General features: G+C 33.1%; 1 protein-coding gene across 1 annotated transcript in view; it reads left to right on the forward strand.

Moving 5' to 3' along the window:
• The window catches only part of PKHD1 (PKHD1 ciliary IPT domain containing fibrocystin/polyductin), a 484394-nt gene that overhangs the window by 313019 nt on the left and 145844 nt on the right, over positions 1–25531 (forward strand). The window contains 2 exon segments of the mRNA XM_017849608.1: positions 9263–9376; positions 12402–12489. Coding sequence (XP_017705097.1) covers positions 9263–9376; positions 12402–12489 — 202 coding nt within the window.

A 25531-nucleotide genomic window follows, 5' to 3' on the forward strand; every position in this document is an offset into this window, starting at 1 on the left:
TGCAAAGATTGGAACAAGAACATTTCAGGCTGAGGGAGAGTTAGTGCAAAGGTCCCGAGGGAGAAATGTGCTTTGTGTAGTAGTCGTGAGGCAGAAAGGCAGCCCCCGTAGTTGGAGAATCGTAAATAGTAGTGAGTTTATAGTGAACATCATGAGTTTCATGGGGCAGATTTTGAGATATAGAGTGTTGCTTTCTAAAGCATTAAAGAACAAAATGAGTCCAAATTATGCTGTGAATTGCTACTTATTGATAGTCTCTTGAGTATGGCTTTAATAAGACAGAAATTAACTTCATAAATATGGAAATTCCAGAGACATGAATTATGATTTTAGTTTAGTAACTCATTGTACAATTTCTGGAAAATACCCCAATAGTAGATTCATAACTGTGATGTTGCAAATCTTTGTAATTGTTTGAAACATCTGTCTCATTTTATTGGTAAGGAAACTGAAATCCAGAGAGATTACAGATTTGTTTCAAGGTCTCAGAGCTGACAAAAAACAGGACCAAGACAAGTGGCTATTTTAGCTATCTTAAATATTGTCCTTCAAGCCTTTGCCCAAGGACTACCTTTACTATTTAATGGCAAAAACCACAATTACTTTTGCGCCAATCTAATATGAAGCCTCTCTTGTCTCCATGCAGTAAATTTCAGCGTACCTTTCCTTCTGGTCCATGCTACTCATTCATGTTGCCATTATTGCATTCAGTGATGACATGAATAGCATTAGTGTCTATCTCCATTAAATAATTAATTAGTGTCTTATCTCCAGTAAATGATAGACTTCATCAGAGCATTTTATAACCCTAGTACCTACTGCATTGTAGAATTCTGATAATATGCTGTTATGACTAATAATCTATACACAAGTGAATGGGCATATTTAGGTTTGTCTTTCAGTTCACTGCCTTTTTCTTGGAAAACGTTTAATCTCCTTAGACTTAAATGTCTACATCTGTGAGGAAGAAATTATGGTGTTAATGTTTAGATGGCTACAATATATTTATCCCCTATGTGAAAGGAAAAAAGGAGGTATAAAATCAAATTGAAAACGTTGGTGTCTTGTAGGAATTCAAAGTATTTTCATTTTTACATCTGTTAGAACAGGAAAACCGACTTAAAAATGTCCCCAACTCAAAGCTTGTTCAATAAACACTTGTTTGTTGATTTAAATGTTTTTTAAAAACATATAAAAGCTTTGCCCATGAATAACTGTCTGAGTCCATCCCTCTCATCAGTGTCTCCTCTTACATGAGACATTGTGCCCATGCTTTAACAAACGTGTTCCTTGTTGTTTTAGATATCAATGCTGTTAACTTGTTATTGACTCAAACATTCAACTCAATAAAGACTGTTTTAATCTTGTACTTTTAAAACTGCGAATGAAAAATCTTCTTTTCATACTTTTTAGGAAGACTTTAGAGAGATGTTACCAATAATAATACATTTGTATTAATTATTAAAATAATATAAATGTACCATTTAAATAATATAAAATAATAATAAATTTATATAATTTTATAAAGTTTTTTGTATTGTAAAAATACATTTGTGAGACAAATATTCTGATGGATATTTACAGCTTAATAGAACCCTCCTTGATCCCTAAGTCAACAAGATATGCCCCAACCATTGCCATCCCTGGGGACACAGCAGTTCATTGTTCCTTTGGCCTGTCACAACCAGGTCACATGATGCATTGTCTAGTTGCTCAGTAATTATACTAGGCACTCGGCTTTTATCCTAAAACTTGTCACATATTGTTTTTCAGGGTCAGTGATGGGTATTTGTCAGCCCTGTCTCACATTTGTAGCCAGGAGCCTAAGGTCATCATTAGCACATGCCTTTGATTGTCAGGAAATGAAGTACTAGGTATATGGAAGTTTCTTTCATTGCTTCCATGATTGGGACTTTCTCAATCCTAAAGAAGAAGAAAAATCCATACACAGTTTATTGCCTTTCAAACCGACAGTTCTGTAAGGCTCATTGGATGATTAAGTAATAACAAGGAGACAAACCTGAGAAAAGTGTAGATTAAAACATATCCTCCAGCTTAAAGCCACAATACCCAGTAGTCAGACCCATTGAGCAGCCAGAGAGAATCTTGTATGTGATGTTCATTTAAAAAATATATGAAGTTAAAAAGTATGTCCTCCTTCAAATTTAACTATGATTAGAAAAAGACACAAATACCCACGCATGCAATGTGTAAAATATAAGTGTACATAGATATCTGCAGAATAGATGGTTTGTTCAGTTTATTTAGATGGACAGTTCCCTAATCAAGCTAACAGTTGCTTGATAAAATAAAAAGGTGACATAAAAGGGATGTGACTTTTAAAGCTGTTACTTATTTAGCTGTAGGAGCAAAAGTGTAAAAGCTTTGCCCCTTAGAGGTACAGAAAACGCTAAAACTAATTTCTGTGCTTGGAGAGTCCCTAATAAGGCTGGCAGCCAACAGTTAAATAATACTTATTTCAAAATGATATTAAGAATAGAAAGATCTGTTTATTTTCTGGTGGATATTAGTTCTCTCATAACATCACATTATCCTTAAATCTATGTGTGTGTGTTTGTGCGTGTGTGTGTGTGTATATTTTTAATATATTTTTTAACCCAAACGCTAATACAAATAAAGATTCTTCTGTCCTATTAGGACATCAGTTAGTCTTTACTAAAGGCATTTGCAGTGATCATCTTTCCTATTTTAATAATTTTTAAATCAGTCTTTCTTAAACTGTACTTTTGACTCATGAATCCATATAGCAGTAATATAATATTTCTTAGGGATTTATTTAGGTTATTAAAATAATCAAATAATAAACTTTATTATAATATTTAATTTTGCATACAAACAAAAATAATTTAAGAAAACTAGTGATAAATGAATGAAATGAAATGATCTTGTTTTTTAGTTACGAAAAGCTTCCCGTACACGGAATGGTTCAGTTAAGGTAAACTTTGTGTTTTCTGAAGTTCCTTGGGCTGGACACTTGAAAATAAGTAGTCCCTTAATATTTTTATCTTTGAAATGTCTAGCTAGTACTTTAGAAATTAGATATTACTTGCTAGGAAGAACTTGCCTTATTTTTTTAAGTTTTCAAATTTAAGGGTTAAATTTGAATAAGTGTGATACCTCCATGGTTACTATTACTATCTTTTTTACTACTGTTATTAATACTGCTAAAAGCCAATATTTTTAAAAAACATGTATCATATACAGACACTGTGCCCTGTACTATTAGCATGGACTAAATCATTTAACCCTCACAAAAAATGGATGCTATTATTGTGCCTATTTTATCATTGAGGAAACTGAGGCTTAAAGAAATGAGGTAATTTGCTTAACCTTATGGAGGAAGTTTTAAGAACTTTTGTACATTTTGCAAGTAGTGAATGAATAACATATTTTCATGTTTATTTTAATATTCCATTAATTGATAAGTTGAGAGGCCTCATTAAAAATGAAAATTTGTCAGCCTGAATAAAATCACTGTATGAGCGGTTGGACATTATCATTTAATAATGCCTACTGATTTTTATAACCAATTTTTATCTTACTGGACTGCAAGCCCCATTCTACCCTACATTTATTTTCAGACGGAATCAGTTCTATTGGGGAGGAATGTTTTAGGAATAAGCGGGTCAAATATACACTGCGAATTAAAAGCTACTTCAGAAAAACGTGTGCTGCAATTTACTTGGTTCAGTGCTATTTACCAGCTTGGGTTTATATGATAGTAAGAAGGTTCTAGAGGCTCTGGGCTGGAGAAAGTCGCTATTGCAGGGCATGAGAAAAATAGTTATGCTTTGGATAGAAGCTCAACTTCCAAAGTCATCACCATTTAACCCACTTCTGAGGACAAGGGAAAAATGTACAAAATTTATTTTGGGGTAATTTCTTTATCTTTCATGTGCAATCAATGTATTTATAGAGTTTTAAGATTAACTCAGATAAAATACAAATTATATAAAATACAATTTTGCTTTGAATTCAGTGAATAGCACCTGGAAAATAGTATATTCAGAAGATGTGACTAAAATTTTGGCCAGTTTCCTCTCTTTTGATCAACAAAACTTATTGAAGAATATTCTTGGAACATAGTCATTTAATATATTTTTATTAATTGTGGAAAATGACACACATATACAACAAATTTTATAAAATGAAAAATATATGCTTAATTAAACATTATAAATCCAATCTACTGGATATGTAGTGAGATCTCATTCTTGTTTTAATTTTTGTTTCTTTTTTATGATATGATTGAGCATAGTAGAATGTATTTATTATTTATTTGAGAGTATCTTGTTTTGTGAAATAGCTGTTCTCTTACTCTTGTTTAATGATGAATGTACCTGTTTTATATTTATTTACCGAAGTTATTTATATATTTTGGAATGTATCTTTTGTCTGTTATATGTAGTACAAATGTCTTTTCCCACTCTGTGGCTTGCTTTTTTACTTTCTTTTTTCTTTTTTTTATTCTTTTGAGATGGAGTCTCGCTCTGTCACCAGACTGGAGTACAATGTGGCACGATCTTGGCTCACTGCAACCTCTGTGACAGGGATTCAAGCTATTCTCCTGCCTTAGACTCTTGATTAGCTGGGACTACAGGTGTGTGGCACCATGCCCAGCTAATTTTTGTATTTTTAGTAGAGACAAAATTTCACCATGTTGGCCAGGATGGTCTAGATCTCTTGACCTTGTGATCCACCTGCCTCGGCCTCCCAAAGTGTTTGGATTAAAGGCATGAGCCACCACGTCCAGCCGCTTTTTTACTTTCTTAATGGTATTCTTTAATAATTGGAAAAATCTTTAATATAGCTTACTTTTGAAATTTTTTTTATTACGAATTATAAATTTTGGTGGAATTATGGTCAGAAAACAAATGCTGTATAATTCCAAATTTTTTAAATTTGCTCAACTGCTTTATCATCATATGATCAATTTTTTAAAATGTCTTGTGCATGCTTTAAAAGAATGTACATTCTTTGTGGGTCTAGTTTTCCATCTATTCCTGTTATGTCAAATATGCAAATTGTATTATTCAAAACTGCTGTATCATTACTGTATTTTATATTTTTTTTTTAGCAACAGTTGTGTTGGCTTTACAACAAGTGTTATAGGTGTATCCATTTGTCCTTGTAGTCCTGTTGATTTTTGCAGTATATATTTTTAAGCTATAATGGTAGGTACATAAATGCTTAAAAGTTGCAATTTACTGGTGAAGTTAGTCTTTTATTACTATGGGGTATTTCTCTTTATTCCAATTGTTTTCTCCAGGAGGGTTGGTAAAAATTACCAAGTTAAACATTTCTGGAATAAAATATCTTCAAATAAACTCTGCTGGGAGTACATAGTTTCTTCTTGCACTCACTGAGAGAAGGAGGCAATCAGGTAAATGGCCCTTACAGTATAGTTTTAGAAGTATTGTGGTAAAACATGGCATTCTGTGATAGCCCTTAGAAGGTCACTTAACCCAGACTTAGTTGACAAGGCCCTTTCCAGAAGAGATGGCATCTGAACTGGGTTTGAGAGTATGTAAGAGTTGGCCGTGACAAAAACAGGAATGAAGGCAGAGAGGGGCAGAGGCAAGGGAGTATATGGTTGCTTGGGGACTTGTACGTTTCAGCTATTAAGTATGTCAAAAAGTCTGCGAAGAAAGGAAGGAGTTTAAAATGGACAAAAATATTTCTAATTGTTTGCTATTTCAAGGTGTTTTTAAATGTTGCCAATTATAAATAAATAACACTGCAGTGGAGGACTTTGGGCATTATTCTTTGCCCTAGTCCCCTACAAGTTCTTTAGGACAAATTGCTTGAAGTAGAGTTACTTTAGCAAGCGGTACAGAACATTTTACACACAAAAGGGGGCATCTAATTCCAGATCATAGAAGGCTTTCAGGAATAAATTATGGTGGAGTCAAGTTTTACGGGATGAATCAGAGTTAGTTAAGATGAAGGTAAAACATGTAAATGCTGGGAAATCTCATGAGCACAGAGGAGAGTGAGTTGAGGGAAGGGTAAATAATTTCTTATGGGTTGGCTTGGTACAAGGTCTGGTGAGTCATGTTGATAGAGTGGGCTTAAGTGCATACTAGGATTATACTTGATTCCATCAAAGAGCTTTAGTTAATAAAATAAGGAAATGTCCTTTTTTCTTATTCTTACCTTTTGAAGTTCCTGGAACCCATTTGTACCATATTCCTCAAATAATTATAACGATTATCTTTCATATGCCAGAACTCATTTTCTTCCATCTCACATGATTTTAGCATCTGGAACACATTGTTTCCCCTTCACTGCCTACCATTATACTAAGTAATGTCTGCTTCCCTTTACTTCTTTTCTGTTCCTCCATATCCACATGTCCTAGGATGGTACTTATTAAGTCTAAGGCCCAACTTTGCCATTTAACAGTTATGTGATTCCTGACAAGCTACTTAACCTCTCTTTGCCTCAGTTTCCTCATCAGAACCTCAACTGTATTCATCATAAAATTGTGAGAATTAAATTGTGCGTGTGAAAACATCCGGAATGTCTTTGCAGCACAATGACAATTTTATTCCTGCCCATTATGAATACATAAATTTGCCCAGGTTTAATATGCCTCTTGCTATAGTTTAGAGAAGCTTTACAAAGGTAAATCAAGGATGAGCTGCATATCCTTAGCATCTTCTGTCTCAGAAGTGGCTACCCTCATTTAGGGGCAAAGCCCATGCTGGAGAGAGCACCTCACCTTTCTTTGATTGCTAGATTTGAAAATAAAATGAGGATCTCAGCGTTTAAACCTTTCCATTTATCAGCTTTTACACATTCAAGAAGGATTTCAATGTTACAGTAGCATGGATTTCCTTCTCTTAGGTCACCTTTGCCTTCTTTCTACTTAGTCCTTATTCTCCATCTTTCTTTTTCCCTCAGTTACAAAAAGGAAGCCAAATTCTGGCCATTGCAGATACCAAAAGATCACGGCAGTCTATCTAATTTTGCCCAGACTTCCTGCGAAAGCTCCACATGTGCTGCAGTGTTGGGTTGCATAATTGATTTAATCTCTAATTTTAGAGGAACGCTGAACTCTTTTTGTGGGGCTCTGTATACGTTTCTCTAGGGCAAAAACTGTCCTACTTTTTTCTCTCTGGTATCTCTTTAGTGCTAGGCCATTTTTTTTTTTTTCCCAAAGACTCTAAACTACCCTCCGTGAAATAAATGAAATCACAGTTGGAAAACAGCTTACTGGACAGACTTGTAACGGCAAGATAACAGCTACGCTATACGCATTTACTAAACATTTTCATCCTCCCTTGCTTCCCTTCTTTCTGCTCTAGCACATCTTTATTTTCACTGAGATGATGCATCAGGCTGTCAGCTGAGGAGTTTCATTACCTACACAGAGGAGCAACACACCTTTGCATATTATTGGAAATACATAGGCTTGCTCACCCATTGACCTACTATATGCCTCTAGGCAGATTTACTTACCTCTCTGAATCTTGCTTTCAGCAGAGTACTGGAGTAATGGCAGTGAAGGCTGAACTATAAAGATAGGTATGTAGCAAGCTTCAGACTTACCTGTGCCTTTTGGCTAACCAGGTATATAGGAAGTCTCAGCTGGAGGGGATGATTTTATGTTGCTGGAAAGACCAGCAACTAAGATGAAAACCAGGCAATTGTACGTTTACTAGTTATTTCACATTGTATTTAACAATGTCATTTTTGGTTTTCTTTTCGGGAATTGATAAACTGGGAAGACGCATTTGATAGCCGGTGGTTTTTATGAATCTGTCTGATTTGGTATGTAATTTGGGGATTACCTTCCCACTAGTTATTTATTTTTCTTTCTTTCTTTCTTTCTTTCTTTTTTTTTGAGACGGAGTCTCTCTCTGTCGCCCAGGCTGGAGTGCAGTGGTGCCATCTCAGCTCACTGCAAGCTCCGCCTCCCGGGTTCACGCCATTCTCCTGCCTCAACCTCACGAATAGCTGGGACTACAGGCGCCCGCCACCATGCCTGGCTAATTTTTTGTATTTTAACTAAGACGGGGTTTCACCGTGTTAGTCAGAATGGTCTCGATCTCCTGACCTCATGATCCGCCCGCCTCGGCCTCCCAAAGTGCTGGGATTACAGGCCTGAGCCACCATGCCCGGCCCAGTTATTTCTTAAAAACCTGACTTTAATAACTTTAATATTTTTGTACTCCAAGACATATTTTCCAAAGAGACTAACCTTCCTTAAGTCCATACTCACTAACGCTATTTTGACAAATTCCCTGAACAATTATCATACCATAGAAGTATGAATTTTCATACCAAACTCCACTGTTAACATCAATAAAATAAGGTCAGAAACAATTCCAATTGCTGTCTGACTATCATAGCCTTATGTCTTTATGAATCTTTATGCTGGTAAAAGAATTTAGTTTTAGAAAATAACTTCTTATTTGTTAAATAAACACTTAGCATAAACAGATCTTTGTTCAAATAGATTCTATTACTTAATAGTTGGATCAATTTAGACAAGTCCCTTAACCTCTAAGACTCTTTATGTGCAAATATTTAAAACTGGGATAATAATTATACTGACTTCTCAGGTTTGTTGTGAGGAGTAAATGCTAAGATGCATATAAAGAAATTAGAAGTTTATCTAGCCATAGACAGTGTATCAGGCAGGTTTGCCATAATAATGGTGTGTAACAAATAATCCCCAAATCTCAGTGGTTTGCATCAAGAAATATTTATGTTAGACTTGGTTGGACTTGGCTCCAGCTTATGTGTTCTATTCCGTTTTGCTCTGCATGTCTCTTCATTCAGATACCAGAGGCTATTTAAGGAATTTTCCATTCATGGTAGAGAACAACGTTGAAAGAAATCTGGTAAAAAACAAAATAAAACAAAACAAAACAACTTGCCAAGTCCCTTGAAGCATCAACTGAGAACTGATATTCCTATCACTTTCACACAAATTTCACTGGCCAAAGCAAGTCATACGACCAGGATCAATATTAGTTGGTCAGGAAAGTTTATGCTGCCTTAATAAAGAAAGAAGAGTGAATATCTGGTGAATAATACATGAGTCTCCTTCAGAGAAGTTTAGTGAATCTTTTGTTTTTCCTATTCTTATTTCATCTACATAACCACTGACTCCTCCATATAGTCTATTTTACAGTATCTACGTTGCATTCTTGAAATTTTACCTCAGTTTCTCCCTCTCTTTCTTTTAATTTCAAATTGATTTGAATGATATACTTTTCTTTGTAAACAGGTACTTTAGAAAAGCCCTTAGAAAAGGAACAAAAGCTTCTGATTCTCCTTAGAGCCTCAGAGGGAGTCTTTTGTGACCGTTTGAATGGAATTCATATTGACCCAGGAACAATTGGTAAGAGTATAATATAGTTTTCATTAAAAATAAAATGCAGTGTGTGTATTGTGTGTTTGTGTCTTATAGAGAAATACTATTCATAGAACATATGCTAAATTCCAAACACTCTTTTAGGTAATTTATATTTATTATTTTACTTACCAGCTCTCTTGTGAGCAGTGTCCATTTTAGAGATGTCAAAACTAAGACTCAGAGATGATGAACGACATGCAGAAAACCACACAGCTTTATAGTGTCAGCATTTGGATTAAGATCCAGATTAGTCAGACACTGAAGTTTTGACTGAGTCAGTATTATCAACTATGAATACTAATCTATTATTGATACATTTATACAACTGAACTATACATTAATAAGAAACATTCACTGTTGACAATTTCTTTATTTGCTATTGCCACAATACCAAATCCTATTTTAAATTGATCTATGTAAAAGTACAGAAACTGGGACTGGGCTTGTATAACCATATGTATGTATCCCCAACTAACTCAGTTGTGAGGGATAAGAGAATGTTCATCAGATTTTAAGTATTTTCCCACTTTATCTATATGGGCATTACTAATTTTATAAGTAAAGAGGGATAACTCTTGGCATGAAGCAATTTTCTTCAAGAATGTTCATTTTTTTAGTTATTTTTCCCTCACTTATATAATAGTTGAAATAAGTTCTTTTAGATATTTTATTGTCACATAGCTTAAATATGTTATTATAATATAATAATCTTAATCCAATGCTGACACTATAAAGCTGTGTGGTTATTATAATATAATAACGTACTTAAGCTGTGTGACAATACAATATCTAAAAGAGTAATAAATGTTATTATATTTAAGCTATGTGACAGTATAATATCTAAAAGAATAATAAAGTATAGTGAACTTACTTCAACTATTATATAAATGAGAAAAAAATTAAAAGAAAAAATACGAACATTCTTAAAGAAAATTGGTTGTTAATTTCCTTGGATTCTCCTTTAGATGCATTGCTCTGTTGGAGGTTTTCGAGTAAACCATTTTACCTTGTGCAAAAAGAGCAAGGATCATCATTTCTGAGGTTTCTGAACACTATGAGATATAAATTTAATATTCATTAGCAGTCAGTGGCTCCCTCTCTGGATCTCAGTAACTCAATAGAGTGGAGACAAAAATGTTAAGATAGTATGAAGTTTGTTAACTTAGTTCCATAATATATAATCATTGTCATATAATACTTTGATAGCACTTTATAGTTTCCAAAGGGTTTTTTCCCATGCATGCTATTTATTTTATCTTTCTAACAATAAGAGGTTCAAGAATGTTTTAATTTTTCCAAGTTGACAAACTAGATGGATTATTATAAGAACATTTGATCTCCTTTTGCCTGTGGTATCCACTCTTTTCTGTAGTGTGATAATACTGGAACAAACTTTCTGTTAGGACTATCCACAGGTGTCTGCTCTGATCCCCAATCCTGGCTGTATGGTCAAACTAGTGTCTTTGAAATTTTCTTTGACACTAAAATGAAATAAAGAATGAAATATTTCTTTCACTGCATGCTCAAATTTTTGTTGTATCATAAGTAGATGAAGAATTTTAATCGTATTAAATCATTTATAATCTTCTTGAGACAACTAAGAAATTGTGTCATTTTACAGTAAACTTTGATGATTGGAAATGACCAAGAAATCTGCTTTTCTGGTCAATTGAATTTTCTGGATAATTCAAATTTAAGGACATGAACTGCTTTTTGTTATAAACGTTTTGGTTGGAAATCTCTTTACTTCAGGATCCTTCTAAGCCTAGCTTACTTAGCCTGTAGTGAAAAAAGATGGATTTTGTTTTGGGTGATGATGTCTTATGAAATACATAAATGCTATTATGAAAATTGGTTTCAGGACACGTCCTGAAAATGGGGTTCTTTTATATCCATTTATCCTGATTTAGTTTTATTATCTTCTGACATTTTCATAGTTGATATGTGGGGGAAAAAATACGGATGTTGATATAAACAGTTGGTTAAGTTCTAATTAACTGAGATTTTTTTTTTCGGTCCATATCAGATGAAAACCCAAGGCATATTATTTGTACCTTAGTGATTTCCTGCTTCTTTTATTTCTATGATTTCTGATGAAAACTGTAAAAATTTTAAATTGGTGACTTGCAATAAAATAGCGTGCACCAATCCAGGGATATGCAGACAATACATTTGGAAGCAGGAATAAAATATTAGAACTTCTATTCAAGTATATATTAGTATATTCATATATGTGTATATTTTTTACCTAAATATAAATGTCTGAATTATGTAAATAAAATAAATATACATGTGCTTAGAGTACACGATCACATGTTTTTTCTTTTACTGGTGAGTTTCATGGTCAAAACATTTTTAAACCACTAGAATATGAGGAATTATGGTTGAAAATGGCAATAAAATATGTAAGAGGAAAGACGTGTAAAAATAAAACTGGGCTGTATCAAGCATGTTCATGGTAAGACTTTAATTTATGAGTCTGAAATAAATTGCATTTTGAAACCAAGGACTTAGAAATCTCTCCCTTGATATTTATAAGACAAAATATTAAGTCCAGCCACTAAACATAAAGGTAATAGCTCCAAAACTCTGTCCTAAGGAAATAAAATTAACCATGCTTTTGGAGAACCTAGTGTATATCAAAAAATATCAAAACTGGTTAACTTCCAAAAGAACTGCAAATGGTTTGGAGTCACATCAAGAGTAGAAAGGAGTACCTCTTCAACTTTAGTCATTAGAGTGGTCTGCTTCCCACCTTTTAGATTATTATGATGTGGTGTAGCATTCTTTTTTCTATAGCATTTGAGAGAATAAGTTTCATAGCCATGTGAGATATATCTTAGTAATGTAAAATAGAGCATTTAAATAATGCTTTTGATAATATGGAACCTTCATTTAGAGATTCTATATCCCATGTTTTGCACAACAGCCTATGGAATGACTTTTACTTACCTGGCTTTAATTCCTCTGAAGGATTTTTCTATCCAACTGTTACTCCTTTTATTTTCAGGGGTTTATGGGAAAGTTCAGCTTTACAGTGCTTATCCTAAGAACTCCTGGACACATCTTGGAGCTGATATTGCCTCAGGAAATGAGAGGTAAGGAATGAGAGTAACTTAGGGCTTTTTCTTGGTGGATGTTTAGGTTGCTTCTGCTTGAGATTTTGTTACAATATGAAATTGAATTTTAGGTTAAGCATTGTAATTAAAGGATGAGTAAGTAGAAAAAGAAGCGATTATAGGGAATTTAAAAAATATCTCTATAGCCTAATAGAAGGACAACAAAACATGCAAAAGGTAGTAGAGGAACAGTTTATTCCAGGAGAAAATTTTAGATAATACATAATTATTGCTGTCCATAAAATCTTAAAATACATGAATTCCATGAGATAAGAGGTGAAGTATGAGGTGAGAATACTATGTCTAAGCTGGAAAGGTAGCTCATTAAGATATAGACAGAAATAAAACAGGAGGGAGAAGAAACATATGAAGTATATTGTGAAATTTAATAATGCGTTGAAGGCAGTAAAGGATAGAATCATTGCTGCCTCAAACTGCATAGGTAAAATGAAGAACAAACTGATGGAGATCTATTCGAACACAGAAGATAAGACTAGGAAGTAAAAATGACAAAAGATAAAGTACTAGAAATAGAGATCAGAAAGTTAAAAACGATCTATGGGTAATATGTCCTTTTAATAAGAACTCAGAATAACTACAACAGAAAGAATAATGAAAACTATAACTGAAATACACATAGAAAACATGAGAATAGTTACATTTTATTAGAAAAGGTTAATATCAAGGACGGTGATTGCTTCATTACATCATTTTCATAGTATAAGAAAATAGAGTGAACAAAAGTAAAAGAAAGGAACATCAAGCTTTCTAGCCTTAGCATTCACCTCTACACCATCACATGTGGGAAGATCGTGATGCCACATCTATCAATGTTTAAGGAAAAAAAATATTGTGACCAAAGAATTGGACACACTGCTAAGATGCACATGTGAAAAATGGAAGAAAATTCAGTGTTCAAATAAAGAGATTAAACTAAATTGAAAACTCGGGAACAGAAATAAAATTTGAGAATAATATAAATAACTAAGAAGCACTGAAATAAATTTAAATATTATAGTGTAACTATGGTTATTAAAACAAATTCCTTTTTTTTTTTTTTTTTTGAGAAGCAGTCTCATTCTGTTGCCCAGGATGGAGTGCAATGGTGCAATCTTGGCTCATTGCAATCTCCGCCTCCTGGGTTCAAGCGATTTTCCTGCCTCAGCCACCCAAGTAGCTGGGATTACAGGCACACATCACCATGCCTGGCTAATCTTTGTATTTTTAGTAGAGATGTTTTACCATGTCAGTGAGACTGATCTTGAACTCCTGACTTAAGGTGATCCACCCGTCTCGGCCTCCCAAAGGCCTGGGATTACAGGAATGAGCCACAGCGCCTGACCTAAAACAAATTCTAATAATTGTTCTTATAAAAGAAATAACATAAAATTTGAAAAGTTAATGTATTAGTTAGGGTTCTGTTTATACAAAAAATATATAATCAATAGGTTATGTGCTTGTGTGTGTGTGTGTATGTGTGTATCCTACCTGTTATATGTATATAAATTATATAATAGATATAATAAATATTAATATACATGCATTTATATATAAAGAGATATATTTCAAGGAATAGATTTACACAATTATGGGAGCTGGAGAGTTTGAAATCTGTTAAGCAGGCCAGCACGTCGCAAAGTACGGAAGAACTGATTTGCAGTCTTAAGGCAGAATTTCTTCTTCCCAAAGGAAATCTCAGTTTTGCTTTTAAGGCCTTCCAACTGATTGATGAGGCCCACCCACATTATTGGGTGGCCTAATCTCCTTAAACTCAACTGACTGTGTTAACCACACTGACAAAATACCTTCACAGTAACACCTAGATTAGTGTTTGATTGTTTAACTGTGTATAATAGTTTAGCAAATATGACACATAAACGAATCTTTACCATTCAAAATTATCAGATAAAAATCTGGAACTATAACCATAGGAGGTAAATAAGAGTTAATTTATTTTATTAGAATTTTGAATGGTATACTTTCCAAATCACCAGAGGGGAAAAAATGAAAGAAGCCATAAAATAAATAGTAAATTAAAAAAAAAAGAAGAAAATGAAATGGTAAAAGAATAAAAGCAACAAAAAGGTATATTTTAAAAAACAGAAATAAGAAAATAAGAATAAATTTACCAGTTACAAAACAAAATATTTGTGAAAATAATGCTATGTAGAAAATTGGGTTAAAAGTCAAAATGTAATTATAACTTTTTTACCAGAGGAAAACTTAAAACCAATTAGGAGAAATTTAAAGTTAAATATTGAATAAGAATAAATCATTGACATCTAAAATAAAGGAGCCTCAAAATTATTAACAAAACATGTAAAAATCAAAATAAATGTTTCAAATCGGTTAAGTAATTATACTTTACATTAGTAAAGGCTTCCATCATAGCGAGACCCTAACAGTCAGAAAAGTTTTACAGCAGATAAATACAATATAGAAATATAAAGCTAATCTCTAGGAAATATAAGGTGAAATTGACAGAAACAAAAATCACAATCCAAGACATTTATTTATCTCTTTCAGTTCCAAATCTTTTAATTAGATTAAAAAAGGTAAAGAAAATATGAAGAGCATGAGTAATATAATAAAAGAAATTTAATTTATTTATCAAACTACTCCTTTACCTTAAAATATACATATATCCATAATTGCAACCTTAATACATTTTAATAATAGTATGTGATCACAATATAATAAACATGGAGATTAAAATAAAATATAAACCAACAATCTTAATTTCTTACAAGAAAAAAGGTATAATAAATTATTTTCTAAATAACTTTTATACCCAAGAAAACATCAAAACTTTACCAACAGAATAGCAGTGAAATAACAATAATGAGAGTATAGCATACGAAATATTGTAAAGCATGCCATCACATTTAATGCTTTTGTGATTGAATAAGCAAACAAACTTTTCTTATTGACAGTTTTCATATTGACAATTATTCTTAACAATGAGACTACTTCTAAACAAAGAATAACTGTCAATATGAGAAATTAGAAACAAAATAACCCACAAGTCTAATGAACTCAATCAATGCAAGAAAAAGGCGGAAATTGGTGAAATAGAAAGTAGAAAATTAGTAAGATTAAATTTTTAAAAAGAGGTAGTGATTTAATCTCTAGTAACTTTAATCATACCAATACATAAAACCCCAATATATAAAATAAGAAATGACAGTTCAAATATATGTACAGAATAGGTTACAGTTATAATATAAAAAATATAAGTGTATATAGTGCAACTTTAACATTTTTGAGAAAAATGCTTTATAAAAAGGAATTTTTAATGATAATTTAGAGTTATCATTATTGGCTAGAGAAGAATAAAACGTAAAGAACCAGAAATAGTGAAAGATATAAGTTTATCAAAGATTTATCTCCAAAATGTATTTGGCTTACATAAATTTATACCATATTCTTCCAATCATTTGAATATCAAATAATTCCTATGCTATATAATCTATTCCCAATTAATTTAAGGGAACAGGCATAAAATAATCTTTACACTTGTTTATAGCTACTAAAAATAGCTCAAAAAAAAGAAAACAGAGACAACATCCAAATAGAATGTAAAAGTCATAAATAAAAAAGCAACAAAGCAAGCTATGTTTAAATGTGTTTCATTCAAGTGAACAAAGATAATTTGAAATGAAATAACCCATTAATATAATTTACCTTAATACCAGATGTGAAGATTAAGAACATGACCAATTTGGCACAAAATGGAAATATGTTTAATAAAATTCAGCAAACATTCTTGGAATAAACAGTAAATGAAGACTACAAGGATACTTCTTTTAAATTAATGCTATTTATTTGGATGGTATAACCATTAGTGGAGAAGCACTGGTTTAAATAATAATACAAAATAAACACTAAAGGATTCCTCTCAGTTTTGTATTTTATGAGAAAAACTGACATTAAATATTATCGTTTATTACAACAATCATTAAATATTATTATTAAAGTTTTAGCTAATGTATCCAGGCAAGAAAAATACATTAGATCCAATTATTGAAAATAATCCAAACTATTTCTTATGTGGTTTATAAACCACATTTCATCCTGTAAAACTAGAGAATTATCTGAAAAACTATCAGTTGCCTTCAATAAATGCACAGCTTTTTAATATACAAGCAATAAACTTTTAAATTATAATGTACAATCTTATTTAAAATTTCAACCACAAATATCTAGAAGTAAATTTAAGAAAAATTACAGAAACTATAAAAACAAAACTATAAAACTCTGTTCAAAAGCATAAAAGGAGTTGAGAATAAATGGTGATGCAGAACAAAAATTTGACGGTTCATTATTTTAAAGATGTCAAATGTAATACAACTTGAATCATAGGTCTAATATATTCATCAGAATCTGACTCATTAAATTCTTTGGAACAATAAATATTTGAAAATAGCCAAACATTAGCAGTTTTTTTAAAAAAAATATATGCCTCTGATGTGAGTAATCTGTTGTTGGCAGCAAAACTAAAAAGAATACCAGAAATAAACACAGTCATGAATTATTTTTAGAATTTGAATAAATTAGCATTTGAATTTAGTTGAAGACAGGCTGGAATAATCAGTAAATGCTTTGGAAAAATATAAAACTAGATTCCCACTTTATGTTTTACTCTAAATTATAGGTGGATTATGAAACAAAATGTAAAAAATTAAAACCATAAAATTAGTTAAAGAAAGTTTAAGTAAACCTGTAATTTAAACTAGCGAAGACTTCTCTGATCATAACAAGCAAAACAATAGCCGTAGCAAATAAATAATAGATTTGACAACATAGCAAGGTCAATATTTCTGCATGTCAATTACAAAATGTAATGACACATGATCAATTAGACAATGTTTGCAACATACAATAGTACAGATGAAGGACTAACATTTTTTATATGTGAAGAACTTTTATATGTCAAGAATAAAAATAATATGAATACATCAGAAACATATTTGTGAAAGGGTTTGAATATGTGAACCATAAAAGAAAACATACATCTGGCTAATAAACATATAGAAAAAATGGTCTTCTTTACTAAAATTGAAGTAAATATTAATTAAAACAGCAATGGAATCCATTTTAAAGTTTAATTTGGCAAAGATGAAAAATAGTGAACTCCAAGTTGACAAAAGAGAGCAGAGATTCACATTCACATGGGGATTAATATTACATACTAGCCTAGTTTTGTAGATAAATAAATAAAAATATGTATGCAAATACATAATATGGAAATTTCTGGAAGGACATACAGCACAGCAGGGATCTCTGTTGGTGAAATGATAGGTAGCTATCTTATATCTTGATAGGTATGCTTTGATGTGCTTTTCTCTATGTACAGAATTTCTTTGTAGAATAGGTATTATGTTCACAGTTATTTAATATTATTTATTTGACATGAATTATACAGATGCTTATGTTTGTCAAACATTGAGCTATGATCTGGAGATATAAGGTTAAGTAAAAACTCAGACGTTGATCAAATAGTAAATTGAAATTTACATATATGATAAATTCTGTGAAGGGATGGGTTATATAGGATTCTGAAAACACGAATATGTCAACTTGAGGCATTTATGGGAAGTTGGAGAAGGCTTCCCTGAAGCATAATTTCAGAGGTGGGATCTGAAAGAAGAATGGGCATTAATTAAGCAAAGTGGGTTATATGTGGAAACGGTGTTCTAGCCAGAGCAAACAGCATTCAATTATTAAGCAAATATCTGAGGAATATTTACTATGTGCCAGGTCAGATTGTAAGCACTAGACATATAGAAGAGATTGCAAATTAGAAGAGATTGCTGCCCTCTGGGAGCTCAGATCTTAGTGGAGAGAATGACAATACCCAAACAAATACAGAAATATAAATGACATAGTTGAAATTATAAAATATGCTGGTAAGGAAGTCAGTATTGTGGTATGATCGAAAATAGCTGGGGCATAAAATGTGAAGGGTACCATTTTAGATTGAATGGACAGGGAAAGTCTCTGGGGAAGAGAAATTTAGCTGAGACCTGAAGGACGGGAGGGAACCAGCTGGCCTAGGGTGAGGGTAGGGGGGAAACAGGCAGAAGGTCACTATAGCTGGAGCAGAGTGAGCAGAGGGCAGCATTGTCTGATATGGCAAGTGCCAAGTCATACAGGACCTTGTTCAGGTATGAGAGGTCAAAGGGGAAATCACTGAAGGGTTTTATACAGGAGAATAGTGGAATCTGATTTTGTTTAAAAAACTTCTCTGGCTCTGTAGATGATGGATTATGGAGATAAGAGTAGAGCTGGGTTATCAGTTATGAGGCCAGCTGAGGCCAGAAATCATGTAGCTGGGACTCTGGAAGAGGCAGTGGAGATGGAGAGAACAACTGGTCCTGCTGATGACTGCATGTGGAGGCAAGGAAAGAGTGCTGCAGGTATTTTGATGGAGCACGCTGGTGAATGGTGGAAGCACGCACTGAGATGGGAAGACTGAGAGGGGAATAGGTTTGTCAGGATGGAAGGCAGCAGGGGCATGCAAAGTTGGAGACATCAAGAGTAGGTGTCTAGAAGCAAATTAGATGCATAATTTAGGGTTTGGAAGCAGCCATGTTGGAAGTAGGTGATGTCATTATTGAAGAAAACATGGGTAGAAGAGAGATTTGGAGCATGAGATTGAGATTGGGGGCATTCTAACTTTTTAGATATTAAGGAGTCAGCACAGGTGATTGAGGAGCAGAGGGTGAAGAGGTGATTCTGTGGTGGGAGGGAGAATGGAGAACATGAGGGTCTGAAAGAATACCATGATAGTTGATGTGGAGAGTAAGGGTTGACAATGACAGGGTTCCAAGGAGTTAAGTGTCAGGGCCACATACATTGGCAATATGAAGAATTTTAGTTTTCACCCTAAGAGTGTTCTGAAGCTGTTGTAGATTTTTAAGGGGGTAGTATGGATAGGAGGTAGCACTTACTATCATACTTGTACATCTAAAATATTGTAGGCAGAATGTAGACAGCAGGAGAGGTCGACAGTAGATCCAGAGACACCCAGCAAAAGACAGTGTAACTTGTACACTGCAGGAGTAATGGAGAAGTGGGCAGATTTAGAGGCAGGAGATAAAATCTGTAAGACATGTTGAATATGAAGTACAATCTTGGTTTCTGGTTTGTGTAGCTGGATAGTGGTGTCATTCACTTGAAGAGGACTCAGTTTAGAGAAAAGATTATGAATTCAGATTAGGTCATGTTGAATTTAAAGTGCTTTTCTGATGCTCAAAAGGATTTGTGAAGTAAGCATTTCTAACAAGGATCAATAAGAAACTTTAATTATAATTAAAAGGTTAGCAAGCTGGAATTTGGCAGGAACTATATGAATGGATTTTCTTATAAGAATGTGTTAAAACCTCATTCAGAGTCTGAGCTACAGGCTATTTTGGAAGGAACTCAATTTTATTAATTAAAACTATCCATAGTCATTAACTAGCTACCATTTATTTGGTTCTTATCATGTAAGCTTGTTATATGTCAGGCCTCTACTAAGCATTTTACATACATTATCTCATTTAAATCTTTCAATGCTGTAAGTTAGGTATTATTATCTGCATTTTATGGATATGAAAACTGAGGCTGGAGAAGTTAAGTAAATGTTCCAAGTTCATAAAGCTAGAAATTCCTGAGGCTGGATTTTTTACCCTGATTTATCTGATTCCATTGCATGTGTTCTACGTATTACAAATATTAAAAACAAAATTTCTTAATATCAGTCCTGAGGAGGAGTAATTTAATGAGTTTATACAAACGATGTGCAATTAACATAGTATATTCATTTTATGGAATTCTCTCTTTTTAAGACCTTTTAAAATGTTAAAAATAACTTCAGACTCAAAATAAGTCGCAAAAATAGAGTTTACATATGCCCTTCACTCGATGTTCCTTGATGATAACGTATTACATAACTATAAAACATTAGCAAATCTGACAAGTTGATATTGGTGCGGTATTAACTGAACTACAGACCTTATTCAGGCCATCATTTTAAACATGACTCTACAATCTTAAAAGTCAATTCAATAAGTCTTTCTAATATATTGTGATATAAGCATATTTCAGTTGGACTTTTTCATGAATTTTCACCAACAGAATTAGATACCTGAATATGTATATATTATATATATTAGATACCTGAATATATAATATATATTAGATACCTGAATATATATATATATATATATGAATAATGGTAATGTGATTCGGAGGAAAAGTTTCATGTTAACTTTATAAACTTATATCTTACACAATCAACAAAAGTAACCTTCTTAGCAAGATATTTTGAAGAAAAATTATTTTCTTTTGTTCTGTGTTATATCAATTTATCTCGAAATTACTCTCTGTTGTTGCTTGCTTGAGTTGACTTGTGAAGACTGATGAACAAAACTGTTGAGGTTTTATTTGGATTGTAAATAAATCAAGACAAGTTAGATTTAGACACAAAAAATTGCTTTTACCCATTACAAGTGTTATATATATCTTTTACTGTGAGTCTTTGAAGGGTAGCCATATGACCTTTGAAATTAAATGGTTACTTTGTCAACCAATCTTATGATAAAGGTTAGGTTTTATCCTGGCCATTGGAAGATTTTAAACAAGGCAAGGACAGAGCCTGACTTATACTTTAATTTATGATGTGTGGAGAATTGACTATTGGTGGTGGTGATGGGGAAGAGATAAGAGTGGAAATAGAGACACTAACTGCTCAGACATTGTTATTGCAATTTTTCGGGTAACACATCATGATGGCTTAGATTAGGATGGCAGTGAGGGAGGAGTAGAGATGTGGCTAAATATATGTTAAAGATGAAAGTGACATGACTTGCTGATGGACTGAATATTGAGGAAAAGAGAAAGAGAAGAGTCAAAGATCACTCTAAAATTTTTGACCCTAAGCAATTGGGTAAGGAGCTGTGCCATTTACTGAGAAGGGGAAAACAGGGAGAAGAGCTGGATTATGAGGAAAGTTCTCCCAAATTCTTATTTTTTCTTATTTCTTATCTCATTAAATTTTCAAGAAAATGTGTAAGACATCCAATCTCTTTGTCCTGTTATCCTTTGTTTCTCAAGTGATTGACTTATTTTGTTTTATTTTTTAATTGACGAGTAAAAATTTTATATATTTATGGTGTACAACATGATGTTTTGATACATGTATTACATTGTGGAATGACTAAATCTATGTAATTAACATGTATTATCTCATATAGTTTTTTTTGTGGTAATGATACTACACATCCACATTCAGCACTTTAAAAGAATACAATATGTTAGTAACAGTAGTCACTATGTTGCACAATAGATCTCTTGAACTTATTCCTTCTATCTAATTGAGATATTGTGTTCTTTTATCAACATCTCTTCAACCTTTGCTTCCCCCCACCACCAACTCAAACCAACAGCCTCTGGTAACCTGCATTCTATTCTCTGCTTCAAAGAGTTCCACTCTTTCAGATTCTGCATGCAAGTGAGATCATGTGGTGTTTCTCTTCTTGGACCTGGATCATTTCAGTTAACATAGTGTCTTCCAGGTTCATCTGTGTTGATGCCAATGACCAGATTTTCTTCTTTTTAAAGGTTGAATAGTATTCCAGAGTGTACGTGTATACCGCATTTTCTTTATCCATTCATTTGTCGATGGGCACCTAGATTGACTCTATATTTTGGATACTGTGAATAATGTTGCTGTGAACATGGGAATGCAAATATCTCAGACATACTGATTTTGTATCCTTGGAATATATATCTAGAAGATGGATTGCTGGATCATATTCTAGTTTTAATTACTGAGGACCCTTCAAAGTGTTGTCTATAATGGTTGTACTAATTTACATTTCTACTAACAGTATACAAGAGTTCTCTCCTCTCTCCATCCCCACTGACCTTTGTTATCTTTCATTGTTTTGGTAATTTTGACAGATGTGAGGTGTCTGAAGTGATTTATTAATATGGTCTGTTATTTACAAGGAAGAAACTGTGAACTGAAGGAGAAATCATGTCATTTGTTACCTCATCCTTTTCTCCAGGCCCTAAACCTTTAAATTGAATGTCATAATTGATTATATCTATTCTTTATCTCCTATGTTAAATTAATGATGTATTCCTTGTATATATTTTGTTTGGAATACTTCTTTTTTCTTTCCCTTCTGCTACATTCTCATTTCAGCACTTCACACATGGCTCGCTACAACAACTTTTCTACTGGCTCCTTAAATACCTAATAAGTGAAATAAGAGTATCAGATGCAGTACTCTTGCATCTCCTCCTTGAGTCTATAGCTTCCTACTTGTCTTTAAAGATTCCATTACATCCGACACAGGGCTTTAGGTCTCCCTGACTCTACAAATTTTCCCATCTTCTGAACGTAAGATGTGATTTTATGATTTGTAATTTTAAGAAAAACATAACACTAAGATGTTTAACATTTGTGTGTCCTGTTCCTCCAAGTGGCTTTTGTAGGGGAGGGATATATTTTTGTTATTGTTGATTTGGTATATTAGTGTCTAGTGCACAGCAGAACATAAAGAAGGGCTCCAATAAATGCCTGCTACATTGACTTGATGTGTGTTTTCTGGAAATCAGAACTTATTGAGCTTCTTGGTTCAATGGCATCTTATCTAACAAATGAGAGGATCTTGAATTTATTTTCAAATACTGCTATAATTTATTTTGCTCTTTCCTCACACTTGATTATTATAACAACTTAGTTCAAGTATTAGAATATAGAGTTGGTGGCCTTATCTATTCATTGGCAGGAGTTCAGGATCACATATGTAACCTCTAAAAGATGATGTTTTTTTCATATGTTAGAGGTCCAATAAACTACTGGGTCCTATTCCCAAATTGACTTCTATCTTGATGCTGGTGAAAGGCATATGTTTGGAAGGTAGGTTGGAAATATATTCTGCAATGAAAAAGAGTTTGCACTGAGGGCAGGCAGACTAATTCTAGTTATGTAGTTAGCTAAATGTGTAACTTTGAGTAAATTACTCTCTCTGAGCCTCAGTTTTATTTTCTTTAATTATGTAAGTAACAATACATAGCTAATAGAATAGTTGTAAGGATTGAGGGAGTTAATGCATATAAAGTGTTAAGCCCAGTTTCTGGCGCAGTGTAAGCCTTAAGACAGGGTAGCTATTGTGGCAGTTGGGTCTCTTTAAGTGGAAAGTACAAGTAAAAGTAACCCTTCTTAAGCCATTTTGGAGACAATATCAAGCCCTTCCTCTCCTCCTCGACTTTTTTACTTCTTTATTTCAACCTCATTTTTTTTCTACTGGAGAATAGTTTTCTTCATTCTGTATGGTGCAAGTGAGCTCAGATCTGTTTGACTTGTCCTAGCTTTACCACCAGTGAGGAGATTACTACTAATTCTCCTCAGTTTCATTCAAAAGTCCAGGGGAAGGATTTTGGTGAATGAATGCAGGTTGGATCATATGCCAAACCTTTGGTGAAGGGTTTGTGGGACTTTAACCTGCAGCTCTCACAACTTTCAGTATAGTAGATGAGCGGAGCAGTTCTCGGATAAGGTGTGAGGGATTTTCCAGAATGAAGCAGAGGGGAAGTCAGGTAGACAAATAATTGGTATCGACTATAGCTCTTATTGTTGTCACTCACCATCTTTACCAGCATCATTATAGAATTTAATTTCTTTACTATGAAGCATAGACTAATACAGTCTGAGAATCCTCATTACATTTTAATGGCACTGATAGAAAAATTTTAAACTGAAGTTACAAAATAAAAAAGACTAAATGTTAGTAGAGTTCAGAAGTCTGTGGCCATCTCTGTTCCTGGGGGTGCAGGTGAGACGGGACATGTTTTGTGATCTGTACCCTCCGAGCCAAAATAGTAGCCACCAGCATCAAAATAGTAGTCAATTTGGGAATAGAACCCAGTAGCTTATTGGACCTGTAACATATGAAAAAAACCATCATCTTTTAGAGGTTACATATGTGATCCTGAACTCCTGCCAATGAATGGATCAGGTCACCAACTCTATATTCTAATACTCGAACTAAATTGTTGTAATAATAGCAACTTAATGGTCAAATGCAGTTATTATCATTAAGATCTCTCAAGTGTTAACAAATTTGTTTAAGTTGTAGGTGTTTACAAGTGAATGTCTTATTCATTTTGTAAAATGTTGAAATCAAATTTTGGAGCTTTTTTATTCTCTGTAATAATAGGTGGTATATTTTGACTAGTAAATATTATTTTCTCTGAACTAGGTCAAAAGTTATGCCAAAATAAAGAAATTGTACTGATATTTTGTTTATATTTTCTTAGAGTTATCTTTAAAAGACTTTCATAGTGATTATTCATCTTTTCCTCTCTCTTCTCATATGGTTTTCATTTAGGTACAATTATGTTGCAAAAAAGTCTTTTAATTTTTTGTTTATTTTTTATTTGAGGTATGTTTTGCTCATAACAACAAGCAACTCTCCCCTCTTCCCTGTAACTCTCAGAGTCATATTAATCAGAAGCATAGAATACAGCTGGGATTTTGAGCCAGTCATTAAACTAAGATTTCTTCATATGATTGGAGGGTAACCATAATGTTTGAAGACTGGAACTAGGAATAGTGGATGTTGGAATTTAAGGAAAACTGACATTTGACTAGCAGAACCAACTAGGCTATTGATTCTGAGACCCCAGTTTCCTCTGAAGTTACCACTGTTGCTATATGGACATAGAAGTGGAAGGGGCAATGCTCCTTTCACGTATGTGTGTGGTTCTCATGATATATAGAACCCCAAAGACATCAGGAGTATAGAGGAAAGATACCTTTTAATGAACTCACAAGGTTTAGGAAATCAGAACAGAAAAGGTCAGATTAAGTTCATTCATGTTTTTAATATAAAGTTTTAAGTAATAATTTTAATAATTCCTAGAACATTGTAGGTGCTATGGGGTTTAGATAGTGATTTTTTTTCTTTTTTGTTTTCTGTTTTTTCTTCCTTCCTTCCTTCCTTCCTTCCTTCCTTCCTTCCTT

Source organism: Rhinopithecus bieti, unplaced genomic scaffold (genome assembly GCF_001698545.2).
Source record: "Rhinopithecus bieti isolate Rb0 unplaced genomic scaffold, ASM169854v2 scaffold_31531, whole genome shotgun sequence".
Taxonomy (NCBI): Eukaryota; Metazoa; Chordata; class Mammalia; order Primates; family Cercopithecidae; genus Rhinopithecus; species Rhinopithecus bieti.